At 37.6% G+C, this 21,919-nt stretch overlaps 1 protein-coding gene across 2 annotated transcripts in view; it reads right to left on the bottom strand.

Annotated features, from left to right (window-relative positions):
* The window catches only part of DHX9 (DExH-box helicase 9), a 43,490-nt gene that overhangs the window by 17,445 nt on the left and 4,126 nt on the right, over positions 1-21,919 (bottom strand). Inside the window, exons 3-14 of one of the 2 annotated variants that reach the window (XM_043484926.1) lie at positions 21,679-21,819; positions 14,929-15,040; positions 13,855-13,958; positions 12,171-12,319; positions 9,787-9,833; positions 8,033-8,169; positions 7,437-7,526; positions 7,180-7,341; positions 6,960-7,037; positions 6,257-6,448; positions 2,317-2,458; positions 1,796-1,878 (exon numbers count right to left, since the gene is read on the bottom strand). In XM_043484926.1, the coding sequence (XP_043340861.1) occupies positions 1,796-1,878; positions 2,317-2,458; positions 6,257-6,448; positions 6,960-7,037; positions 7,180-7,341; positions 7,437-7,526; positions 8,033-8,169; positions 9,787-9,833; positions 12,171-12,319; positions 13,855-13,958; positions 14,929-15,040; positions 21,679-21,819 (1,437 nt within the window). Of the gene's footprint in view, positions 1-1,795; positions 1,879-2,316; positions 2,459-6,256; positions 6,449-6,959; positions 7,038-7,179; positions 7,342-7,436; positions 7,527-8,032; positions 8,170-9,786; positions 9,834-10,633; positions 10,771-12,170; positions 12,320-13,854; positions 13,959-14,928; positions 15,041-21,678; positions 21,820-21,919 lie in introns of those variants that run through there. The other variant, XM_043484927.1, reaches the window with a different exon arrangement.

Consider the following 21,919-nt stretch of genomic DNA (forward strand, 5'->3'; position numbering starts at 1 on the left):
ACACCAAAGCTCCACCCAACACAATCTGTTTCTATACTCTGTATTACTCTGTCAAACGGTCATCCCATGTGCCACACTACCTCAATTACTAGAGCTTCAAATTAGGTCCCGACAACTGTAAAGCAAGAGCCTTCATTCTGCCCTTCCTGGTTATTTTTGGAGTCCTGGTTATTTCTGGCCATAAATCTTCCCTATTTACAATCATCCCATTAAAAAAAAAAAAAAACCTACCGGAAATATGATTAGAATTACATTTAAATGTGGATCAACTTCAGATGAACTGACATAAGTCCTTCTCGCCATGAATACAACCTGCTCTTCTCTAGAATTTTGTTATGAAGTTTTATTTTTCCTATAAAGGTTCCGCATGTCTTTTTTTTGGAGTCAGTCTTAGTTGTTTGACATTCTGATCTGTGCAGTGGTATCTTTTTAGTTGTTTTCTAGCTGTTGGTAACATATACAATGCAACTGACTTTTGTATATTAACTTTTTATCCAGCCACACTGCTAAAATGTTTCCAATAATTGGTCTCTAAGTTCTTTGGGGTTTTCCCTCTTAAAGTAACAAGTTTAGATTAGGTTCATCTGAAAGAGAACATAAGTTTCTGCCAAGTTGTTTTTCCATTTTTACCAAATGAACAATACATTAATATAGACCTGACAAGCTTTCAAGAAAAGCTAACCGACACCACTTATTTTGGGGGAAATTAGTAACAATGATCCATAATATTTCTAGTATGATCTGGAATAATTTAAACTCTAAGAACATTTGCGTGTTACCTATTAGTAATAAAGATAATACTGAAACATTTAGTTTTGATTAATTAGAGGGGGGAACCCTGTGTTTTCAAAGGATTTTGAATGACAAAAGCAGCAAATATGTCATCCAACCAAACAGCTAGATTTGTGATTTAAAAAGGTCATCCAGGCAAACTTTTTAATTTGCTGTAGCACAACCGATCAAAATTTTGTTAAAACTATATAATTAACAACAATGGTGATGGAAGGATTTGCTAAGAAGGAGGAGCGCTAACGAATGTTTTAAGTAACAGCAATTTGGAAATAGTTTGAATGTGACTTACTATCCATCCACTAACATCTTTGTTTGGATATGTAAAACAGTGCCATAGAAAAGAGTCACTGCTTTATGGGATCAATCTTTGAGTTATACTAACTGTATAAAAAGTTAATTCTATGCAAGTTTTGCTAAGAACCAAGAAGATCAGATGTGAAAAATCTAGTTTTTTTCTTAATTCTGGTATTATTATCATTAACATCAAAAAAGACTAAAACTAAAAAATCCAAAAAACACTGTTAACTGTATTAAATTTTAAAATTCCCTAGTGGTCCAACAGTTAGGACTTAGCACTATCACTGCTATGGGGATGGGTTCAATGCTGGTCAGAGAACTAAGATGCCACCAGCCACATGGCCAAAAGGAAAAAATAAGTACAATTTATCACAAATTTTCAATTCAAAGAAAAACTGACTATTAAAATTCCATCAGATATTCAGTGATAAATCACTTCAGTTGCTGAATTATGCTATAGCTTAGTAATCACTGAAATTATACTTACTTTACAACAAGAGGTCTTTACTTTTAGAACTCTGCTTTAACAACAGAAGGGTTTAATGACTTTGCTAAAATAGAATGGCCAACATCTTAGTGACTAAAGTACATAATTTTGTCAGAAGTTGTAAGGTATGGGAAAATGGAAATAAAGATATTCTACTTTCATCTCTCTCTGTTCAGAGTATTAGTATCAGTACCTTACTATAATTCTCAAGTTACTTACATTTATGTCTCTTTCATGTATCTCATCTACAATTACATGACTGATTCCTCGAATGCCTGCTTCTAATTTTCTTAGGAGCACACCTTGAAAAGAAAATCAGAGTAAACACTAGAGATGAGCTTCTATGTTAAAGTAGGGAGGTACAGAAAAGTGCAAAGAAATAAATTTCCAAACAATCATCCATGCTTCAACTACTATAACCCCAGCATTTCAGAAAAGAAACAATCACTGGCATAAATTATTTAAGAAGTGATTTGTACTCTGAAACACACTTGTCTAATGAAGAGTATGAAAAAGATGTTACTCTCATAACCTAAGTTGATTTCATTTGCTCTGTGTTACAACAACCAGAAGTGTATCACACTAAGAGGAAAATTGTCAAAAGTTCTGTTTAAACAAGAATTCCAAGACTGGGCTCTTGATTTATCATTTCTAGTCATTCTGTGCTGTTATCAAGTTTTCTTCACAAACACCACAATGTGCACCCCAAGTGAAAGGCAAAAATAAAACACGTCACTGACCTACAGTACAAAACATTATACTCGCATGAGGGCGAGGAAGTATGGACTCAAATCGAACGCTATAGCCACAGCTTTTTCCAGGCTCTTCTCCCCTCTCATACGCAACTCGTTCTGCCACGGAAACTGCACTGATTCTCCTGGGCTGAGACAGACAAACAAAAAATGATTTAAATGCTACAAAATTAGTTACACTTATTAGGGTTATTAAATTACTGTAGTAAACCTGACCCACTGCCAGTTCAGTAATCAATAGAAAGAATAATAGTGATACATTTAGAAAGATCCAAAATTTAAAAAAAAAAATTTAATCCTCTGGCAGACATGTTTAAAATGCTGTTTTTCACACTGTAAATAAAGGGATTCCAAGGTTTTCATAGAAATTTCTTCACCACTGGCCCTAACTCTTAATGGTATCAAGTGATCTTTCAATAGGGAAACCGATCACATGTGGTGGAGAGCTTGTTGTTTTAAGTGAAGGCACAGCTTTAAAGAACTATTTAACTGAGATGTACAAGTTATTATGAACGTGAACAATCTCCTTTGCTGTATCTACCATTCACCCATTTATTAATTCATAAGGTAAGTAGTCATACCACATTAGTATCAGGTGCCACAGAAGGTGCTAGACAAACAAAAAGATTAAAAAACAAACAAACAAAAACCACAAACCAGAATGAAATCACTCCTAGTTTTGATGAGCTTATGTAGCTGGGAAAACTGAATGTATATAACTATTTCCTGCAATGTAGGAATAAACAGGCTGAATCATAAGGATGATGCTATGGGTTAATGTTTTAAGTGTTGGGCCTTGACTTTTCTGAAAACTTCCAAAGATTTCCCTATCATCCAAGTATACAAAACAGCATTATACTTAGTAGACACTATGGCTAATATGATATCCTGTGAGTATAGCTACAAAGGTACATGTAGACTTAAGACTAAATGTTTCCAGGCTGCCTTGGAATCAGAAGACATAGGTGACCCCTCCACACCACTGGAAAGTTTCAAGCACAAGTTAGGTGACCATCTCCACCCTGAGAAGGAAGATGGAATAATTCTGTGAAACATTTTTCAACTCCATAAGTTTACTACTTTATGAAGGATATAACAATAAAGGAAAACTAGTGAATAACTGAAAGCTGTTTTACATGCAAAGAAACAGAATAACCCTCGATCCACCATTCCACACTAGCTTCCTTGCTTTTATATTTGTTACAGGCTACTTATAGAAATCTGTGCAATTCTACAGATGAAGCCCACTGGAACTATCCAAGTTATTTGGGAGAGGGCACAAGTTAGTGAGCAAATCATACAAAGTTGAAGACCATAATGCAGAAACTATTCTGTTTAGAACAAACAGAAGCCATTTTTGTCTGGAACAACTTGGATTTGCTAAGTCAGACAGGAGGTGAAAAAAATCACTTCCTACTCGAGCAGGAGTTAAGTTTTTTCCTACTCATGACATGCAAACAACTTCCGAGTGAAAATATAGGTGTTCAGCTCATTTCTTGGAGTCTGCATTTTTGCCCATCTTGCTGAATTGCTCTGAGTGTAAAAATGGAGAGTGGCAGGACAGGGAGGGCAGAAGAGAACTCAAAATGTTATGTACAACGGCATCCTCCTGAACAACACGTCTCTTGGAAGAGAAGTATTAAGAGGAACAGTACTTTACTGATAGGTGTAGTTGGGAGTTAGAACATCTCTTGTGAGGCAAAGAAATCATAGCTAGTTTGGGGAGTGAGAAGGACAACCAAGGAACAGTTTGAGAAGAAAAAAGCTAAGGGTACTATCCCAGAAAAATGGACACCAATCCTCTCTTTTCAAGCTTATGATATCATCACTTTTAAATGCATTCCTTTGGTCAACATTTTTAGATCCTCCCCAAACCCAACTCTTCTATAAAATATACATGGCAATTTTAAGACACATATTCATTTCAAACGCATTGAAAACATGGTTTGCACATGTCCACATAAATGAATATGCACAATTTTTTTTTGCCGGGCGTGGGGGGAGCGCAAGGTTCAAGGTTCAAGACACTCCCCTGAATATCAATTATACTTTCCAGGTTAAGAATCCCTAAGACAAACCTAGTTAGCCTCAGAGGTGGTATCCGGCTACCTGCAATGCTCTCCTTCCAAATGCCAGAAGTACAGGGTTACAGCTGACAGGAACTGCTTTACCTAAGAAGACTTGGAAGGGTAATTACCTCTTCCCTAACAGTGGGACAGACTTGCCGGCATTGCTTATAGCTGGTAAGGTAACAACGTAGCAGTCAAATCGGGGAATACTGAAGGCAGACTGGTTGTGAATACTAGTTTCAACCACTTCCTGTGTTAATCCTAGGCAATTTTTAAACCTCTTTGTGCCTCAAGTTACTGAAAGAAAAATACGAAATGATACAGTACTTACATCTTAAAGAGTCATAAACTTTAAATGAGCTCAAAGGTATCAATTGTTTAAAATAGAACCCAGCACATAATAAGTATTCTGCTAAAGTCAGTCATTTATCTGTTTTTCTATCTTGTCTACTCTTGTTCTGATTGGTTTTTATTGAACCTTAAGATGATAAGATAAAGAGAACCAAGGTTTGGATGTAAACTTAAGGACAAAGTACTCTCAGTTTTATCTTATTTTAGGCCCAAAGAAATGGGAATACCACCTGACTTGCCTCTTGAGAAATCTGTATGCAGGTTAGGAAGCAAGTTAGAACTAGACATAGAACAAGAGACTGATTCCAAATCAGGAAAAGTACATCAAGGCTGTATATTGTCACCCTGCTTATTTAACTTATATGCAGAGTACATCATGAGAAACACTGGACTGGATGAAGCACAAGCTGGAATCAAGACTGCCGGGAGAAGTATCAATAACCTCAGATATGCAGATGACACCACCCTTATGGCAGAAAGCAAAGAAGAAATAAAGAGCCTCTTGATGAAAGTGAAAGAGGAGAATGAAAAAGTTGGCTTAAAACTCAACATTCAGAAAACTAAGGTCATGGCATCTGGTCCCATCACTTCATGGCAAATAGATGGGGAAACAATGTAAACAGTGACAGACTTCAGTTTTTTGGGCTCCAAAGTCACAGAAGATGGTGACTGCAGCCATAAAATTAAAAGACACTTGCTCATTGGAAAAAAGTTATGACCAACCTAGACAGCATATTAAAAAGCAGAGACATTATTTTACCGACAAAGGTCTGTCTAGTCAAAGCTATGGTTTTTCCAGTGGTCATGTATGGATTTGAGAGTTGGGACTATAAAGAAGCCTGAGTGCCGAAGAATTGATGCTTTTGAACTGTGTTGGAAAAGACTCTTGAGTCCCTTGGATTGCAAGGAGATTCAACCAGTCCATCCTGAAGGAGATCAGTCCTGAATATTCATTGGAAGGACCGATGCTGAAGCTGAAACTAACACTTTGGCCACCTGATGCAAAGAACTGACTCATTTGAGAAGACCCTGATGCTGGGAAAGATCGAAGGAGGGAGAAGGGGGTGACAGAGGATGAGCTGGCTGGATGGCATCACCGACTCAATGGACACGAGTTTGAGTAAACTCCGGAAGTTGATGATGGACAGGGAGGCCGGGCATGCTGCAGTCCATGGGGTCGCAAAGAGTCGGACATGACTGAGCGACTGAACTGAACTGAAATGAGGCCTGAAGACTCCCTCAAGCCCAGACACTGAGAATCTACCATATGGTTCAGTTTACCTTATCAGTGAAAGATACTGGAGATTAACACAAAACTTAAATTCTTTTCATGCCTTTTTTCTGTTTTTAACTTAAAGGGGCCTAATGCTCTACCACTTTCAGACTTTTATGTCACTACAAAGGGAAGCTGATCAAAGAACTAGGAACGCTCTGGCTTCTAGATGCATCCACCTCTCAAACACTATTCAAAACAGGCACATGCCTCATAAAACTGGCTTGTTACTTACCTGAGTTACTACAATGTTACACTCAGCTGCTCGGTCATTCTGGATACAGTCATCTAGAATAAACTGGGGAACCTGTGTGGTTTTACCACATCCAGTAGCACCTCGAATAATGACAACTGGATTCTGACTAATTGCTTCCAGGATTTCACTTTCAAATTTCTTCACAGGCAGTAACTCTCTCTCCTGTAAGACCTGTATTAGAAAAGTCACACTTCACATGTCAACCAACATACATATTAAAAGCAACTATTTTAATTCTAAAAAAAAGCTGCCATCTCTAGGAAAAGTTACTCCTTCCCACTGCCTGGATACTCAGAAAATACTTTTTCATAAAATATATATATACACACATACACACATCTAATTGAACAACCTCTTTCCATTAAATTTCTGAAAAAAATCTATCTTTTGGCCTTATCCACATCCTTATTTTCCTCATTTTTATCCTGGACATTACATATACACTCCCTTTCTTCTAACATTTTAAGTCCCTTTATTCAGAAAACACCCACACACACACATGAAAAGTTATTACACTCCCATCTCTTCATTTACATTAAGAATCACAGGCCCTTAACTCACTACTACTATCCTCAGAGGTAACTAGGATTAGCAGTTAAATTAGTATCTTTGATTTTCCTTCCTAGAAAGGGGTAAAATATGTTATTCACTGTTTTGAAGCTCTTAAATACTTCAGACTTACTGCTTGCAAATCACGATCCTGTTCCAGCTGATACATTAATTCATTCTTGAGGTCCATGCTAATTTGTTCGGGAGTAGCCTGTAAAATGGGAAAGCAATAGTCACACAAAAGCATGATTCAGCTTGAAGCTGAATTCATTTCTTTAAAACTAGACATCCTAATGAAATATGTTCAAAAGTAAAACACAGAAGTCTGATCTCAACAACAGTGTTGCACTCACATAAGCCAGAGGCCCCTCATCAATGTTGCTGCTAGTCCAAGGATTCCAGTTGGATTGTGGCGGTGACCAAGGAACCACACCCACTGGGTTTTGCCGCTGAGATGGCTCAAACTGAGCCAGTTTGCCAAGGTTGAGTGCAACAGGCACAGAGGGATCTTCAGGCTATTAAAAAAACAAAGAAAACCAAAAATACCAGTTGCTTGTCTGACTAAAGAAGGTCAATACAAAAGTGAAGAACTAAGTAGCTGTATGCTTACTAGGGGCACGATCTCAAGATTTAACTCTTGAACAATGTTCTGCAGCTGATGCTCCAAATCTTGAGAAAGGTTCACTTTGTAAGGCTCCACCTATAGAAAAAGGGAGAGTCATCAGAATCGTGTAACATACATATGAACACTACTCAAATCTACTACGGGAGGGTTAAGAGTATGGAGTTGATACTAGGCCTACAATAGACCTAAAGTAAACAAGAAGTCAGTTCCTTCATGAAAGAATTACTTTAATGATGGCCATTTCCATTTCTTGAGGTAAGAGTCCTAGAATGATCAAACACTTTTAGCCAAATATTAAACAGAAGAGCTAAACTGAATCTCACGGGCTTCCCTGGTGGCTCAGCGGTAAAGAATCTGCCTGCCAATGCAGGAGACTAGGGTTTGATCTCTGGGGTGGGAAGATCCCCTAGAGAAGGAAACGGCAACCCACTCCAGTATTCTTTCCTGGGAAATCCCATGGACAGATGAGCCTGACGGGCTAGTCCACGGGGTCACAAAGAGTTGGACAAGACTTAGTGACTAAACAACAACAAAACTGAATCTCGTATTATCTCTCTGGGCTACTAAGTCTAAAGACTCACTGTCTCTCCTTCTTTCTTCTTTGTAAGTCCAGAGTAAGGTTCAATCACGCCAAGGTGGTAGAGCTGTCTGACAAGTGACAGCGCACAGGACTGTGCTGCCAGCTTTTTATTTGATCCATGTTCACGTGCAAAAATCCCTATAATTTAAGTTCAAAATTACCACAGAGAAAAGGATAAATTGTCTAAGTAAAGAAATATCTCATCATAAGCAACTAGGAGGTTAGGTACAAAAGCTGACCTAAAATACAGAGTATGAGTTCTAAGCTCCTTTTCATTCTAACTGCTAACTCAAACCAATACCATTAACAGCTTATCAACAAAATAACTGACCATCCTGGTTATAGGCACACACTAAGACACATACCACATACAAATCTTTACATTAAAAAGCAAATAAAACTATTTCAACGAAGCTGTCATTATCAACATCATATAGCATTAAAACGGAAGAGTTTAACTTCTGAAAAATAAAGGATCAAGAGCAAATCAAAGGAATGAAAATGGGTCCAAAGTGCCTAGACCAGGAGTCAAGCAATCTTCTTCTATTAAGGGTCAAAAAATATTTCAGGCTTTAAGGCCACATAGTCTCTGTCACAGTTACTCAATTCTCTCTCTCAAGAGTGAAACCATTCACTAGGAACACTTCAACTAGAGTTTGACTATGGGCCCAGGAACAGACAGGTTCTCATGTAAAGAGTTCATAAATATAAGACAGAAATAATAATGTGTCATATATGTGACCCACCAAGCTTAAAATATTTATCTGGAAGAAGTTTGCTATTCCCTAATGGGGAAGGAAATGGCAACCCACTGCACTGTTCTTGCCTGGAGAAACTCAGGGACGGGGGAGCCTGGTGGGCTGCCGTCTATGGGGTCGCGGAGTCGGACACGACTGAAGCGACTTAGCAGCAATGTAAACAAATGAGTCGCTATGTTCCAAAAAGCTTAAAACTCCTATCCACTCAGTAATTTATTCTTAAAAGTCTAGGATTAAAAAAATTAAACATCATCTCCTAGGGCTTCTTTCAAAGACTTGATTTTATTCTAAGTCTTTGATACACTGAAGTCATGAGGGGTAGCTGCGTAATTCTCAAGCTGGAAAGAATCTTTACCCACTTTCCTCGACTTGTAGTGAGGTAAACTGAGTCCCAGCAACATAGGTATGATTTAGTTGAAATCATAAAACTTGGCAGTGAGAAAATCAGGTACACAGAGCTATTCTTTACTTTCAAGCATGACATACTGCCTGCTTTTATACTTACTAAGAATAAAGAATTCATGTATATGCTTGTCTTTTTACTTCCTTTATGAATAACTCCAGTCTGTTCCTTAAATGCCTAAAGGGTAACTTTCTCACCTTTCTTTCTTGACTCTATGACTCTTAAATGTTCACATTCACCTTTAGACCTCCAATCCTATCATCTGACTAACTCCTTTCTAAATGTCACTGAGTAAGTTTTACCTGAAGGAGCTTTATCTTTTCTGTATCAATGGAAAGATTAATTCTTTGACACTGGCAGCAGATTCGTCAACAGCCTACCACCTCTTACCCTTTGAAATACAATACTAGCACAATCTCTTTTCACACGTAAAACTGGGAAACTGGGCCTGCTAATCACTAATATTCTAAAACACCCTAAATGGTACTTTATAGCATGGACTCTGTCAAATTAATAATATATGTGGCTCAAGACTATAATGAATACTACTACGCTATACAAGACTCAGAATATTAGGAAAGCAACAACACTTACTTCTGCCTATCTGCTTGATATAAATGGTCATTTCTGCAATAAAGCTCCTGTAACAACATATACAAACAAGGTTAGAAATTTCACCATTAGAAATGATTAAATCCAGGATTCTTAAATCAGGCTTTCCAACTGCTTAGGCAAATCAAAGCAAAAAACCACTGTAAACATTTCTGTTCACTCCTAGAACAAATGAAGTATATAAACATCAAATAATGTACAACACGGCATGAGACAGCTGTAATCAAGTTGATGAGCCAACTGTTCATGGAAAGAAAATGTTAGGAGTTTTGATTCCATATTACTTACTTTAAACTGTATTTCAAAGGCTGCAGTCTGAATAGCTAGAAAACATTTAGTGAAAAGGAATTTTCCACTTAGCTTGAGGCCAAGAAATAAAATAGGTCCAACACTCTCCTTAAACTATAGTTGTGGTTAAGATCCTTTGCATGGGCCACCCACTAATGATTTCAATCTGTTATGATCAGCTAAAAATAGGCTCGTATGCACACATACACATGGGTATACAAACGCTGAGCCCATGTCAGTGGCTGGAGACAGAGATCTGGTATCTGCCTGCAGTTGGAAGTAGCCCTTAATAACAAAAAAATTTTTAAGTCAAGTCTTGGAGAACAAAATATTTTTGAAAACTATAGCTAAAACAGCTAGCAGACACTAGGGAATAAATTTGGGTTTTAAAAAGGGGAACATTGCCCTTTGAAAACTATGCTTTCTGATCCTTCCATTGCTCAGGTATATTCTAACCTTGGCTTTGTGCTGTGAATAAAAGGTCAGGTGAGACTTACAAAAAAAAAATGTTAAGATTCCTTCCTATACCTCGTGAACTGACCTTCAGGCACAGCGGCTTCAGGGGTCAAAGGCCACTGGCTTTCAGGGAAACAACATCCACCCTTTCATTAATGACACCGATGCCAGTATGTTTCTCAGCCAGGCTTAAAGTCAGCACTCAATCTCATTCTCCTCCACCTAGGGGGGAACAGCAACACCAGAAATCAGTTTACAATAGTTTCCCATGTGATTGCTTAGTTCAGCCTAAGCAGCAGCACATGTGTGTATGAACACAGACCTCTAGTGTTGCTGTCTGTTATGCCTTTAAAGGACATACAAAGAGCAATGCTGTCCAAGCTCCCCCAACTGCCTCTGCCTTCCTTGTCACAGCCTGAATTCTTTAACTCTTTGTATCAGAAGTCAATTAAGATATTAAAAAAAAATTTACAGTAAGTTTCAGGCATACTTAAATTATCTAACTGCCCTTAAAGTTATCAAGTGCTACCAAGCCCAATCAGTGTAGAAAAACAAAATTTAAAAAATCATCAACAAACGAATCTTTCTTTTATAATCTGATGGTTTAATAAAGTCAGATGTCAAAATTAAGTATTTGAGAATTCAGGATTGAATAAAACATTGGGAAGCAGGGGGAACAATGCTCTGAACATCATTTTGATCAATATCAAAGTTTTATTTCAGTAATAATTATTTTAGGGTTGCTAGATGCAACACTTTATTTTTAAGGAAAACAGTTTTGATGCATTTTGACTTAGTTCATGTAAGGACAGCAAATTAAATCATCCAGATTTTCATTAAAACATCCCCTCCCTTTCAATAAAATATTAGTGCCCCCAGAAGAGTCTTATCCATATGAGCCTTCCTGGGAGTAATAATTACTACACCCTGGAATGCTCTCAGGAAGAACAGCAAGCAGGCTGAGAAACATACTGTCACTGTGAGAACCTCCTCCTCCCTGTATGTTCAGTTTTATGAAATTTAACAGAACAAACGTGTGCTAATTTAACTCACATACAAAGACGGAGGCTCTCCTTCAGCTTCGCAACAGGCCCTTAAAACTTCACTGATAGAACTCGAACACAGCCAACTTTCAAAGCCGATGGGAAATGTGGTTCTAGATGCAACACCATCTCTCTCTGAAGACTCTAAACTTTTAAGTGTCTAACTTGACACGTTGAAGACATAAATATTATAACTACTTCTAATACCGCAGAGAACAATAAACCCACTATCTCTGGCTGACTCTTAAGTCAAACATGGGCAAACCACTACTTGAGGCTACAATTTTTTGCTTCTCAGATTCATACGAGAACCAGAAGTCTAGCAACACAAACAGCAGATTTTTTGCAGATTTTATTCTTACACATAATACTTTTGTGATTTTATTCTTAAAATCACACTCCTAAGTGAAAACCATAGCAAACTACACATTACACATCAGTGACAATTTTTCTTGGTCAATGTAACATATCTTTTCACCATCTGCTACTCATCCACAAACTGAACCAGATGCCACATACAAGAACAGTAACTACAAAACCCTAACTTACTATAGAAGGAAAAGAGTGAACCAAGCAAACCTGTTGTGATCAGGACCCACTTGGGTGTACTTATATTCTCCTTGAATCTTTTCTTTTTGGAAATATTGGTTCAGACGAGCCTTAGCATTTTCCAAGGTCCAGTTTCCATGAAGTCCAGCATTTAAATCCACTTCTTCAGATTCAAGGGTCTGTTGAATCAATGATAATTAAATTTGGCTTCGTGATTCTGTAACAATTTCTTTGTACCATGCTTTGAAGTGCAAAAGTTGTCTTTTTAACAGCTTCTGATCCTAGTCAAAACTGAGCCAGAACTAGTTTTTACTCCATGTGACAGTCCTATCGTACAAACAAGCTATTGGTTAATGTACTATACATTTAAACTGTTCCTAAGAAACCTTTGACCAATTTTTTCAGGCTGGTTTTAAAACTTCAAATATCAGTAACCTCAAGATATGCAGATGACACCATCCTTATGGCAAAGAATGAAGAGGAACTAAAAAGCCTCTTGATGAAAGTGAAAGAGGAAAGTGAAAAAGTTGGCTTAAAGCTTAACATTCAGAAAACTAAGATCATGGCATCTGGTCCCATCATTTCATGGGAAATAGATGGGCAGACAGTGGAAACAGTGTCAGACTTATTCTTTTGGGCTCCAAAATTACTGCGGATGGTGACTGCAGCCATAAAATTAAAAAGACTCCTTGGGAGGAAAGCTATGACCAACCTAGATAGCATATTAAAAAGCAGAGACATTACTTTGCCAACAAAGGTCCATCTAGTCAAGGCTATGGTTTTTCCAGTGGTCATGTATGGATGTGAAAGTTGGACTGTGAAGAAAGCTGAGTGCCAAAGAATTTATACTCTTGAACTGTGGTGTTGGAGAAGACTCTTGAGAGTCCCTTGGACTGCAAGGAGATCCAACCAGTCCATCCTGAAGGAGATCAGTCCTGGGTGTTCATTGGAAGGACTGATGCTGAAGCCGAAACTCTAGTACTTTGGCCACCTCACGCGAAGAGTTGACTCATTGGAAAAGACCCTGATGCTGGGAGGGATTGGGGGCAGGAGGAGAAGGGGACGACAGAGGATGAGATGGCTGGAAGGCATCACCGACTCGATGGGCCTGAGTTTGAGTAAACTCCGGGAGATGGTGATGGACAGGGAGGCCTGGCGTGCTGTGATTCATGGGGTCACAAAGAGTCGGACACGACTGAGCAACTGAACTGAACTGAAAACTTTAAACAAATAAAGTGAAAAGATTTTCACTGGTGGTCCAGTGGTTAAGACTCCACACTACAAGAGGCATGAGTTTGATCCTTGGTTAGGGAACTAAGATTCTGCATGCTGCACACAGCCAAAAAAATAAGGTATCTATCTATCTATCCGGCCAAAAAAATAAAGTATAGATCTATCAAGTTAGAAAAGTAAGCTGCCTTATCAAAGCACTTTTACTGCAAGTGCTCAAGAAATGAGGTTTATTGAGGCAACTAAATTTCCTACAAAGCAGATGAAGAGACATTTTATTAATACCAGGGAAAAACAAGTTTTATTTCATAGGCAATTCTACTGAACAGAATTAACAGGAAGCTTAGGTTGACGGTGAACTACCAGTCTCAAATAATTAATTAAAACAATCATTAAATTATAAAGTTGCAAATATTTTAAACCGTGCCATGAACCAAGTCCTAAATCACATTCTAGCAGATGTAACACAGGTTTACAGCCTTACCGCTTGGACTTCCTGTTCTTCTTTTCTTGAGTAATAATCCTTCAAGTTGGCACCTCGATCCCAGGTGGGCACATAGCCAGAGCCCCCACCTCCAGAATTATTTTCTATTATGGAAAGAAAATGATGTTCTTTTAATGAATCAAATTGTACAAATAACCTGAATAATTTTAAAAACTACTCCTAATTTAGATTTCAGAGCTCTATTATTAGAAATGGACCTGAAATTTCTCACTTACTTACAAAGTGTTACCTCACTGAATACAGGTCTAAATTACTAACTGCAAAGATGGTATGCAGTGGGGTGCTGCTAGTAATGATCATAAGTGACTGATAAAAAAAAAAAAAATAAGCCACTGATAACCTGGCATACATTATCATGTAGCTGTTTTAAGTTATTACATATGTAATAACTGATTAAATGGTAACTGTTTCTTCGCTAGATATGACCCTGTAAGAAAACTACATGCTAGTGCTAGAGATGGAAATAAGAAGTTAAGGTGTTAAAAAGTGATGAATTTTAATGAGAAACCAGACTAAAAATTGTAGTTAATATTGCCTAAAACTGTTTATTGATACTTTTAAAAAGTTTACTCAAATAATCTTGTAAGTAAACATTGTTATCCTTGTTTCATAAACACTGGATCTGAGACACAGGTAATTTGACAAATATTCCAGGTAATTGACCCTACAGTTGACACACTAATGGAAGTTTTGATATATACAGAATTCAGCAGTGACTGGGACCCTTATGACAAACAAACAAGCCTACAATATTTGGCAGGAATCAAGTTAAAAACAAGAAAGGGCAGTAAATAAAACCCCCTTAACCAAATATTCTAGCCTGTGCAAAATCTATCCAGAGATCAAAATCTAATGACAGAAAGGAATTGAGCTGTACCACTTTATAAGAGATTAAATAACCCGGTGGCAGCTGCAAACTTATGAAGATCTTGGGTTCTCTCCACATTAGGAGTTCAGAATAGTTATTCCTATCTGTCCAAGTGAGGAAAAGATGATGACTGTGCAAGACTGTGTATCTTATTCTCAGTCATGTGCACACATTCAAGTCCTTACCTGCCTGGAGAGCCAGATGTGGAGGAAGAGGTCCTCCCAGGGTTGCTGGTAAACCTCCGTCATCTGCTGTGGTATCAGATGAATCAGTAGCTGAGGGTGGAGGGGGTGCTACCTGCAAGAGGAAAAGTCAAGGGAAGGTCAGTAAATTTGCCTTCAGAGACCTTCTTTAAAACTTGGAAGAGGCCCCCTCTTTTCCTCATAATATTAATATTGTTGCTTTCAGTATTATAAAACTATTATGTTCTCATTTCAGGCAGAAAAGGTAAGGGTAGTAAAAATATCCGCAATTTTCTCTCTGGAGATTACATAATTATGTAGATGAATATAATTTTCACACAAAAACTGGGATCACTTTATGCTATATAGATCATTTACCTTTTTGCATAACCCAATAAAGCTATGAGCCATGCTGCGCAAGGCCATCCAAGATGGACAGGTCATAGTGAAGAGTTCTGACAAAATGTGGTCCACCGGAGGAGGAAATGGCAAACCACTCCAGTATTCTTGTCTGGAGAATCCCATCAACAGTATGAAAAGGCAGAAAGATATGACCCTGAAGGATGAGCCCCCCAGGATGGAAGGTGTCCAATATACTACTGGGGAAGAGTGGAGGGCAATTACTAACAGCTCCAGTAAGAATGAACCAGCTGGGCCAAAGTGGGAATAATGCTTTGATCACAGGATGTCTAGCAATATCCCTGGACTACCAACGAGATGCCAGTAGCAACCCTCCCCCTGTTCTTAGTCAAAAATGCAATGGGGGCTGGGGGGACATGCCAAAACTGCCCCTGTTGAGAATCACTGGAAATGACTGAAATGCAAAATAATTCAACTCTTATCCTACAAAGAAAGAAAATGTTAGGCGAACGTGATAACCACTACACTACGGCAACCTGCCTAGAGAAAGAAAATGTAACAGCCTGCAAAAGCACATATGCAATATCCTTTGATCCAGCAATTCAATTTCAACGAATCTCTGCCCAAGACAGATTAGCAAAAATACAAAAATTTATATGCATACACATGCATAATACATAGACTATTCATTTTAGCATTCTAAGTAACAGTAAAAAGCACAAAAATCCGTCAGTAGAGGTTAGCTGAATAAACTATGGTACTATTGAAGTGAAAAGCAGGTAAGTAAAGAAAAAGAAAAGTGTACACAAGATACTGTTAGTAAAATAAAGAGCTGGGGTAAGGAATATTAATATACATCATTTTTTGGCTTACAGTTAGAAAAAAGAAGGCTGACTAATAACTAAAAAACAAAAACCCAACAGGAAAACAGATGGAGGAGGCAGGGACAGAAGTCAGACTTTTCTAAATACACTTGTTTCATTAATTTAACAAAATTATGCAACTATTTAATGTAATTGTCCAGTTTTACAAAGATGATCCCTAAAAGTTAAAGCAAAATGAAAACAAACCAGAGGATAGAGATGACAGTATGATCACAAAGAGGAATTATTTAACGTGAAAGTGCAGTCATTTGTAAGTCTGCAGTAGGATATGGGGGCTTCTTCCCAGGTGGCTCAGCAGTATAGAATCCGCCTGCCAGGCAGGAGATGTGGTCTGATCCCTGAGTTGTTAAGATCCCCTGGAGAAGGAAATAGCAACCCACTCCAGAATGCTTGCCTGGGAAATCCCATGGACAGAAGAGTCTGATGGGCTACAGTCCATGGGGTTGCAAAGAGTCAGATATGACTTAGTGACTAAACACCACCAAGTAGGATATACCCTAAATATGAAAAGAACTGCAAAAACTTAAATTTTTCAGTAATTGCATTATTGATAATAGTACTGGAATTTACAGCATGAGACTGTTGTACATGTATTGGTGAATAAAGCAAGAGAGTAATTATGTTAGGGCACTGCAAGGAAACACAGTTTTGGTTTGAGGGGATAATAGACAGACAGATGCACACAAAGGGTGAACAAAAAGCTCTGCCATTCTGAATTTAAACTGGAAGCATTAGGTTGAACTCAAAATATACCTTGTCTTGGAAAAAATTTTCCCAAGCTTTGTATACTGGAAAGGCTAAAACAATGACCAATTTAGTAGTAATAACTCTTGGCACTCAATTTGTGGTCTCTAAACACCATCCCCCAGTAAATAGAACCAGGGATCTTAACAAATGGCTGATTCCACATCTGTAATAGTAAAATTCAAGTTGAGTCAAACATATGATACACCACAAAGCAAGAAAGTGATCAGAGTAAGGGTAAGGTTAAACACACTGAAAAATCAATCTGAAGAAGATCCTACTAGCTAACTTACACAGCAACAAAAAGATTAATGAATGTATTAACATGTTACATATTTGAATCAATGAGTTCATAACAATTCTGGGAATAATACCTAATTGAGGAGAAGGCAATGGCACCCCACTCCAGTACTCTTGCCTGGAAAATCCCATGGATGGAGGAGCCTGGTAGGCTGCGGTCCATGGGGTCACTAAGAGTCGGACACGACTGAGCAACTTCACTTTCACACATTGGAGAAGGAAATGGCAACCCACTCCAGTGTTCTTGCCTGGAGAATCCCAGGGACGGGGGAGCCTGGTGGGCTGCTGTCTAGGGGATCACAGAGTCGGACATGACTGAAGTGACTTAGCAAGCAGCAGAAGATACTAGGGACAAACTTAACTGTTAAAGGGAAAGAATCAAACATTTATCTTAACATTTTATGCATAAATTATACCTCAGAATAACTAAATTATTGATAAAGAGAGGTTCTGTTTTTTTTTTAAGGCGGTTTCTTGTTATAAAAGTATTTGAACTAAAAAAATCAAAGAAATTTACTGAAGAATTAAATCCACAGTGATATCAATGGCTCCTAACGCCCCATCACGCGCCTCCTCCTGATGGGAGAATAGACTTCATCTTTCCTGTGCCTGCCCCTCTACTCCAATCAAACTGCAATCTGATCAAGTCTCTAACCACCAATTACGGGAAACAGAGGAACACAGAAATCCTTTATGATACCTGGGGGCTGTATCTGCAAGATCTGAAGTGTGAGAAACTAAAAAATAAACAAGATGCTTTCTTTAACAAATTCCAAAGAAAAATTGAGAGAAAGGGGGAGGGAGAGAGGATCTACTGATGGGAACACCAGACATCAATCAACTGTAGCACACAGACAACATTCGGAACATAATTTAAATAAACTACTAAAAATGGACTCATGGAACAATCAGGAAAATCTGAGTACTGACTGGGTGTTTGGGGATGTTAAGAAACAATTTTTTTTAGGTTTGATAATGGAATTGCTATGTTTTTTAAAAGGATTACCTTTTAGAAACACAAACTGAAATAGTAACAGATGAATGACAGGATGTTTGGTTTTTTAATTATTTGCCAAAAAATAATCCAAAAGGAAGAAGGCAGATAGAAATTAAGAGATGAATCATGACTGGTCATGGTGAAAAGTGCTGCAACACAGGGGTTTATGGTATTATTCCTAGTCTTACTTTGACACACATCTGACATTTTCCACAATAAAGAAAAGTTTTAAGTATCCCTGGCATTTAGAAATAAGTCATTTTTTGGCAAGTACATTCTGTTGCATGAAAGGGCAAGTGAAGTGACACAGGGTTTGGTGAGGATGGGGAGGTAAAATATAGATGGTATGGGAAAGATTGGCTTGTGATATAATATTTTTCCAAGTTCATCCCTCATTCATCTAACCAAAAAATATTAAGTGCCTATTATATGGACCAGAACTATTCTAGATACTAGGGAGACAGCAACAAATTAAACACAGGAACCACCCCCCCACCCCCCTGCTCTCATGAACTATAGTATGAGGATCTAGGGGCAAAAAATAGGTTAAAAGAGGGGTCCTCAATTACAGTATAAATGACATTTTGGGTTGGGTGATTCTTTGTTTCAGGAAGCTTTCTCCTGTATATTGTATGATGTCTAGCAGCAACCCTGGCCTCTACCCATGAGATGTCAATAAGACCACCATCCCCTTCCAGCTGTAATGAAAATGTCTCCACATACTGCCAAACATTCCTGGGGGACAAGATCACTCCCAGTTAAGAAACACCAGGCTAGAAGTTAGTAAGTGCTATGGAGAAAAATCAAATAGTGAAAGGAGATAGAACACCAGGCTAACAGCAGATTTATAATTTTCAATTTGTAATTAACAAGAGATTTCCAACTTTCAATGGCTGGGAAAGAGCACTCTAGGCAGAAAGAATAGTCAAGTACAAAAGTCTTGAGATGGAAAAGGCGCTAGCCTAACTTGAGGAATTGCAAGAAGGCCAGTGTGGAAGTGAGGGAGAAAGTAGAAAATGCATAGTTGGAGCCTTAATGGAAAAGATCTGAATGTGTTACAATGCTAACAACAAAAAATTGAAAATAGGATGCTATTTCTGGTAGGGCCCGGTAGCTCCTACTACACTGACTCCTGCAGCTAACATGAACTCGAGAAAAACAAAAACCCTAAAACTCCCCTCAGCTATACACAGGCACTAAAAAGTGAACAAAATCTGGCAAAGTCTAGAAGGAACTTGAAATGAGAAAGCAAAAAATAGAAAGTATAATTCCAGTTATTATGCCTTTTATTACTAGGGAAGACCATCTGAGACAGCTAAAACTCAATAGAAAATTCAGTCTTTCTGGTCGGAAGTATCAAAGGATAAGAATTTGGCGAAACCAAAGCTGCTGGAAAGTGAGAAATCTTGGAAAGGAAACAAACAGGAATCCCAAACTCTGTGTACAAACTTTCCCCAAATATCTGGCTAAGCTTTAAACTATATATACGCAGGAGAGATTTCAAGCCTCCTAGCACAGGATCAGAAAACTTAAGTGAGATTGGAACTATCACTCAAAAGATAGTGCTGGCGCTTGAGTCCATCTAAGTTGACTGCTGGACAACACAATGACAAAGTAAATACTCTTTGGAGGACTAACATCATTTAGTCTCCAAAACGTAACAGTCACAATGCCCAGGATATGATGCAAAATCATTTGACATACCAAGAGGAAAAATCTCAAAAGCACAATCAACAGAGTCCAACCCTGAGATGGCCCCAATGTTCGAATTAGCAGTTAAGAATTTTAATTGCAGCTATTGTAGCTATGCTAAATGACATAAAAGAAATTCAGTCATATCATGAATGTATGCTTACAATGAATGAAAAGAAATGCCACCAGAAAAACAAAACCTGTTTAAAAAATAAAAAGCAATAAACTTAGGGAAAAAAAAAAAGAGAGTATCTGGGAAAAAAAAAAACTGACAGACTTAAGAGCAAAATGGAACCAACAGTGAAAGCAATCAGTGAACTTGAAGATACTGATTATCTTCAACATATACATGAAATCATCTAATCTGAAAATTAGAGAAAGGAGGAGAAAAAGACTGTCCAGGACCTCCAAAATAGTTTCAAAAGGTTTCTCATATGTCAACATGAAAGTCCCAGAAAAAGAAGAAAAAATTAAGAAATGTTTGAGAAAAAAACAAAACAAAACCCAACAATAGCCAAAAGTTTCCCATATTTGATGAAAGACATAAATTTACAGATTCAAGAATTTTAGCAAACTCCAAGCAGGATGAATACAAAGAAAACCATGTCTAGTTACATCATAGCCAAGCTACTGGAAACCAAAGGAAAAAAGCAACCAAAAAAAACACATATAGGCGGAAATGATTTGATTACTTGCCCACTTCTCATCAGACAACAATGGAAGTAAGACAACAGTGCAACATGATCTTTGAAGTGCTGAAAGAAAACCGGCACCTCAGAATTGCATTTTCTTCTATTCAAGGTAAAATAAAAACATTTTTACATAAAAGAAACGAAAGAGTTTGCCACCAACAGACCTAGGAAGAGGCTTAAAAAAAAACACACACACAACTAGAACAGGTCATAACACAGGGAACAGAGGCCAATGGGTCAAATATTTGAAAAAGAATCAAGGTCGTCTTGTCCAATCTCTTCATTTTACAGATGGTTCAACCAATCTAATTAAAAATCTTGTAATTATATAGTGGTACACCATACTAGATAGTAAATTCAATTCCTGGGTAAATGCAATGGAAAGGTAAAAAACATGTATTTTTACTTTTATAAGCAAGTCAGAATACAAAAACCCATTGAAAGGTGCTGAAATTAATATATTATTCCTAAAGGTTTTATAAAAACTGGATCTTTCATGTAACACCTAAGGCATCTGCTTAAATCATGTGATTTTTTTTAATGTTTTTAAAAAACATCAGCAATACCACTATTCTTGTGAAAATTCAAACTTTCACTTTTTAGTTAAGAGTTTATTTTTTCGTAACTTTTGCTGCACACACACAATATAATTAAAAATAATTACATTATCAAAAACACAAGAATGATATTCTACTGTACTAAATACTACTTTAACTCTGCTAAGAAAATGTCAATGGGAGCAAATGTATCTTAAAATGTTACTGATTTTTACATTGTTTAAAATGTTATTTTTGAAGTACACAGAAAACAACAGGCTCTGAAAAATCCGTTTTGAATGAAGACAATGTGTAAAACCCTAAGACATACAGACTCAAGGGAATCCCCAAGACAGGTATATAACGAAAACGAGATCCAAATCTTTAGAAAATTATCCCAGTTTTCTGAGAAAACACATCACTCCCAAGGTTCACTAAGGAACACATTAACATACTATTTGAAAACAACACCGAAAAACTATCATGCTGCGCCTCCATACATACTGGATTAGCATAACCTTATGTCTCAAGTGCTTGGCCATACTTACCCCAATAGCTGGGACTTCTTCACTCTTTAGTTCATTTATTCGAACCAAATAGTTAACAAAGTCTCTGGCAGCATTGCTCTGTGCATCTTTTTTATTGGTGGAATTACCCATGCCAGTGTAATTATATCCTTCCACTCGAACCTTCAAGAAAAAAATAAGAGTGACCTGGGTAATTTGGGGATTTAAAAAATTCATACTTCACTACACCATTAAGGGATTACAGTTAATTACTGGAGATATA

The sequence above is a fragment of the Cervus canadensis genome, chromosome 13 (genome assembly GCF_019320065.1).
Source record: "Cervus canadensis isolate Bull #8, Minnesota chromosome 13, ASM1932006v1, whole genome shotgun sequence".
In the NCBI taxonomy this organism is placed as follows: Eukaryota; Metazoa; Chordata; class Mammalia; order Artiodactyla; family Cervidae; genus Cervus; species Cervus canadensis.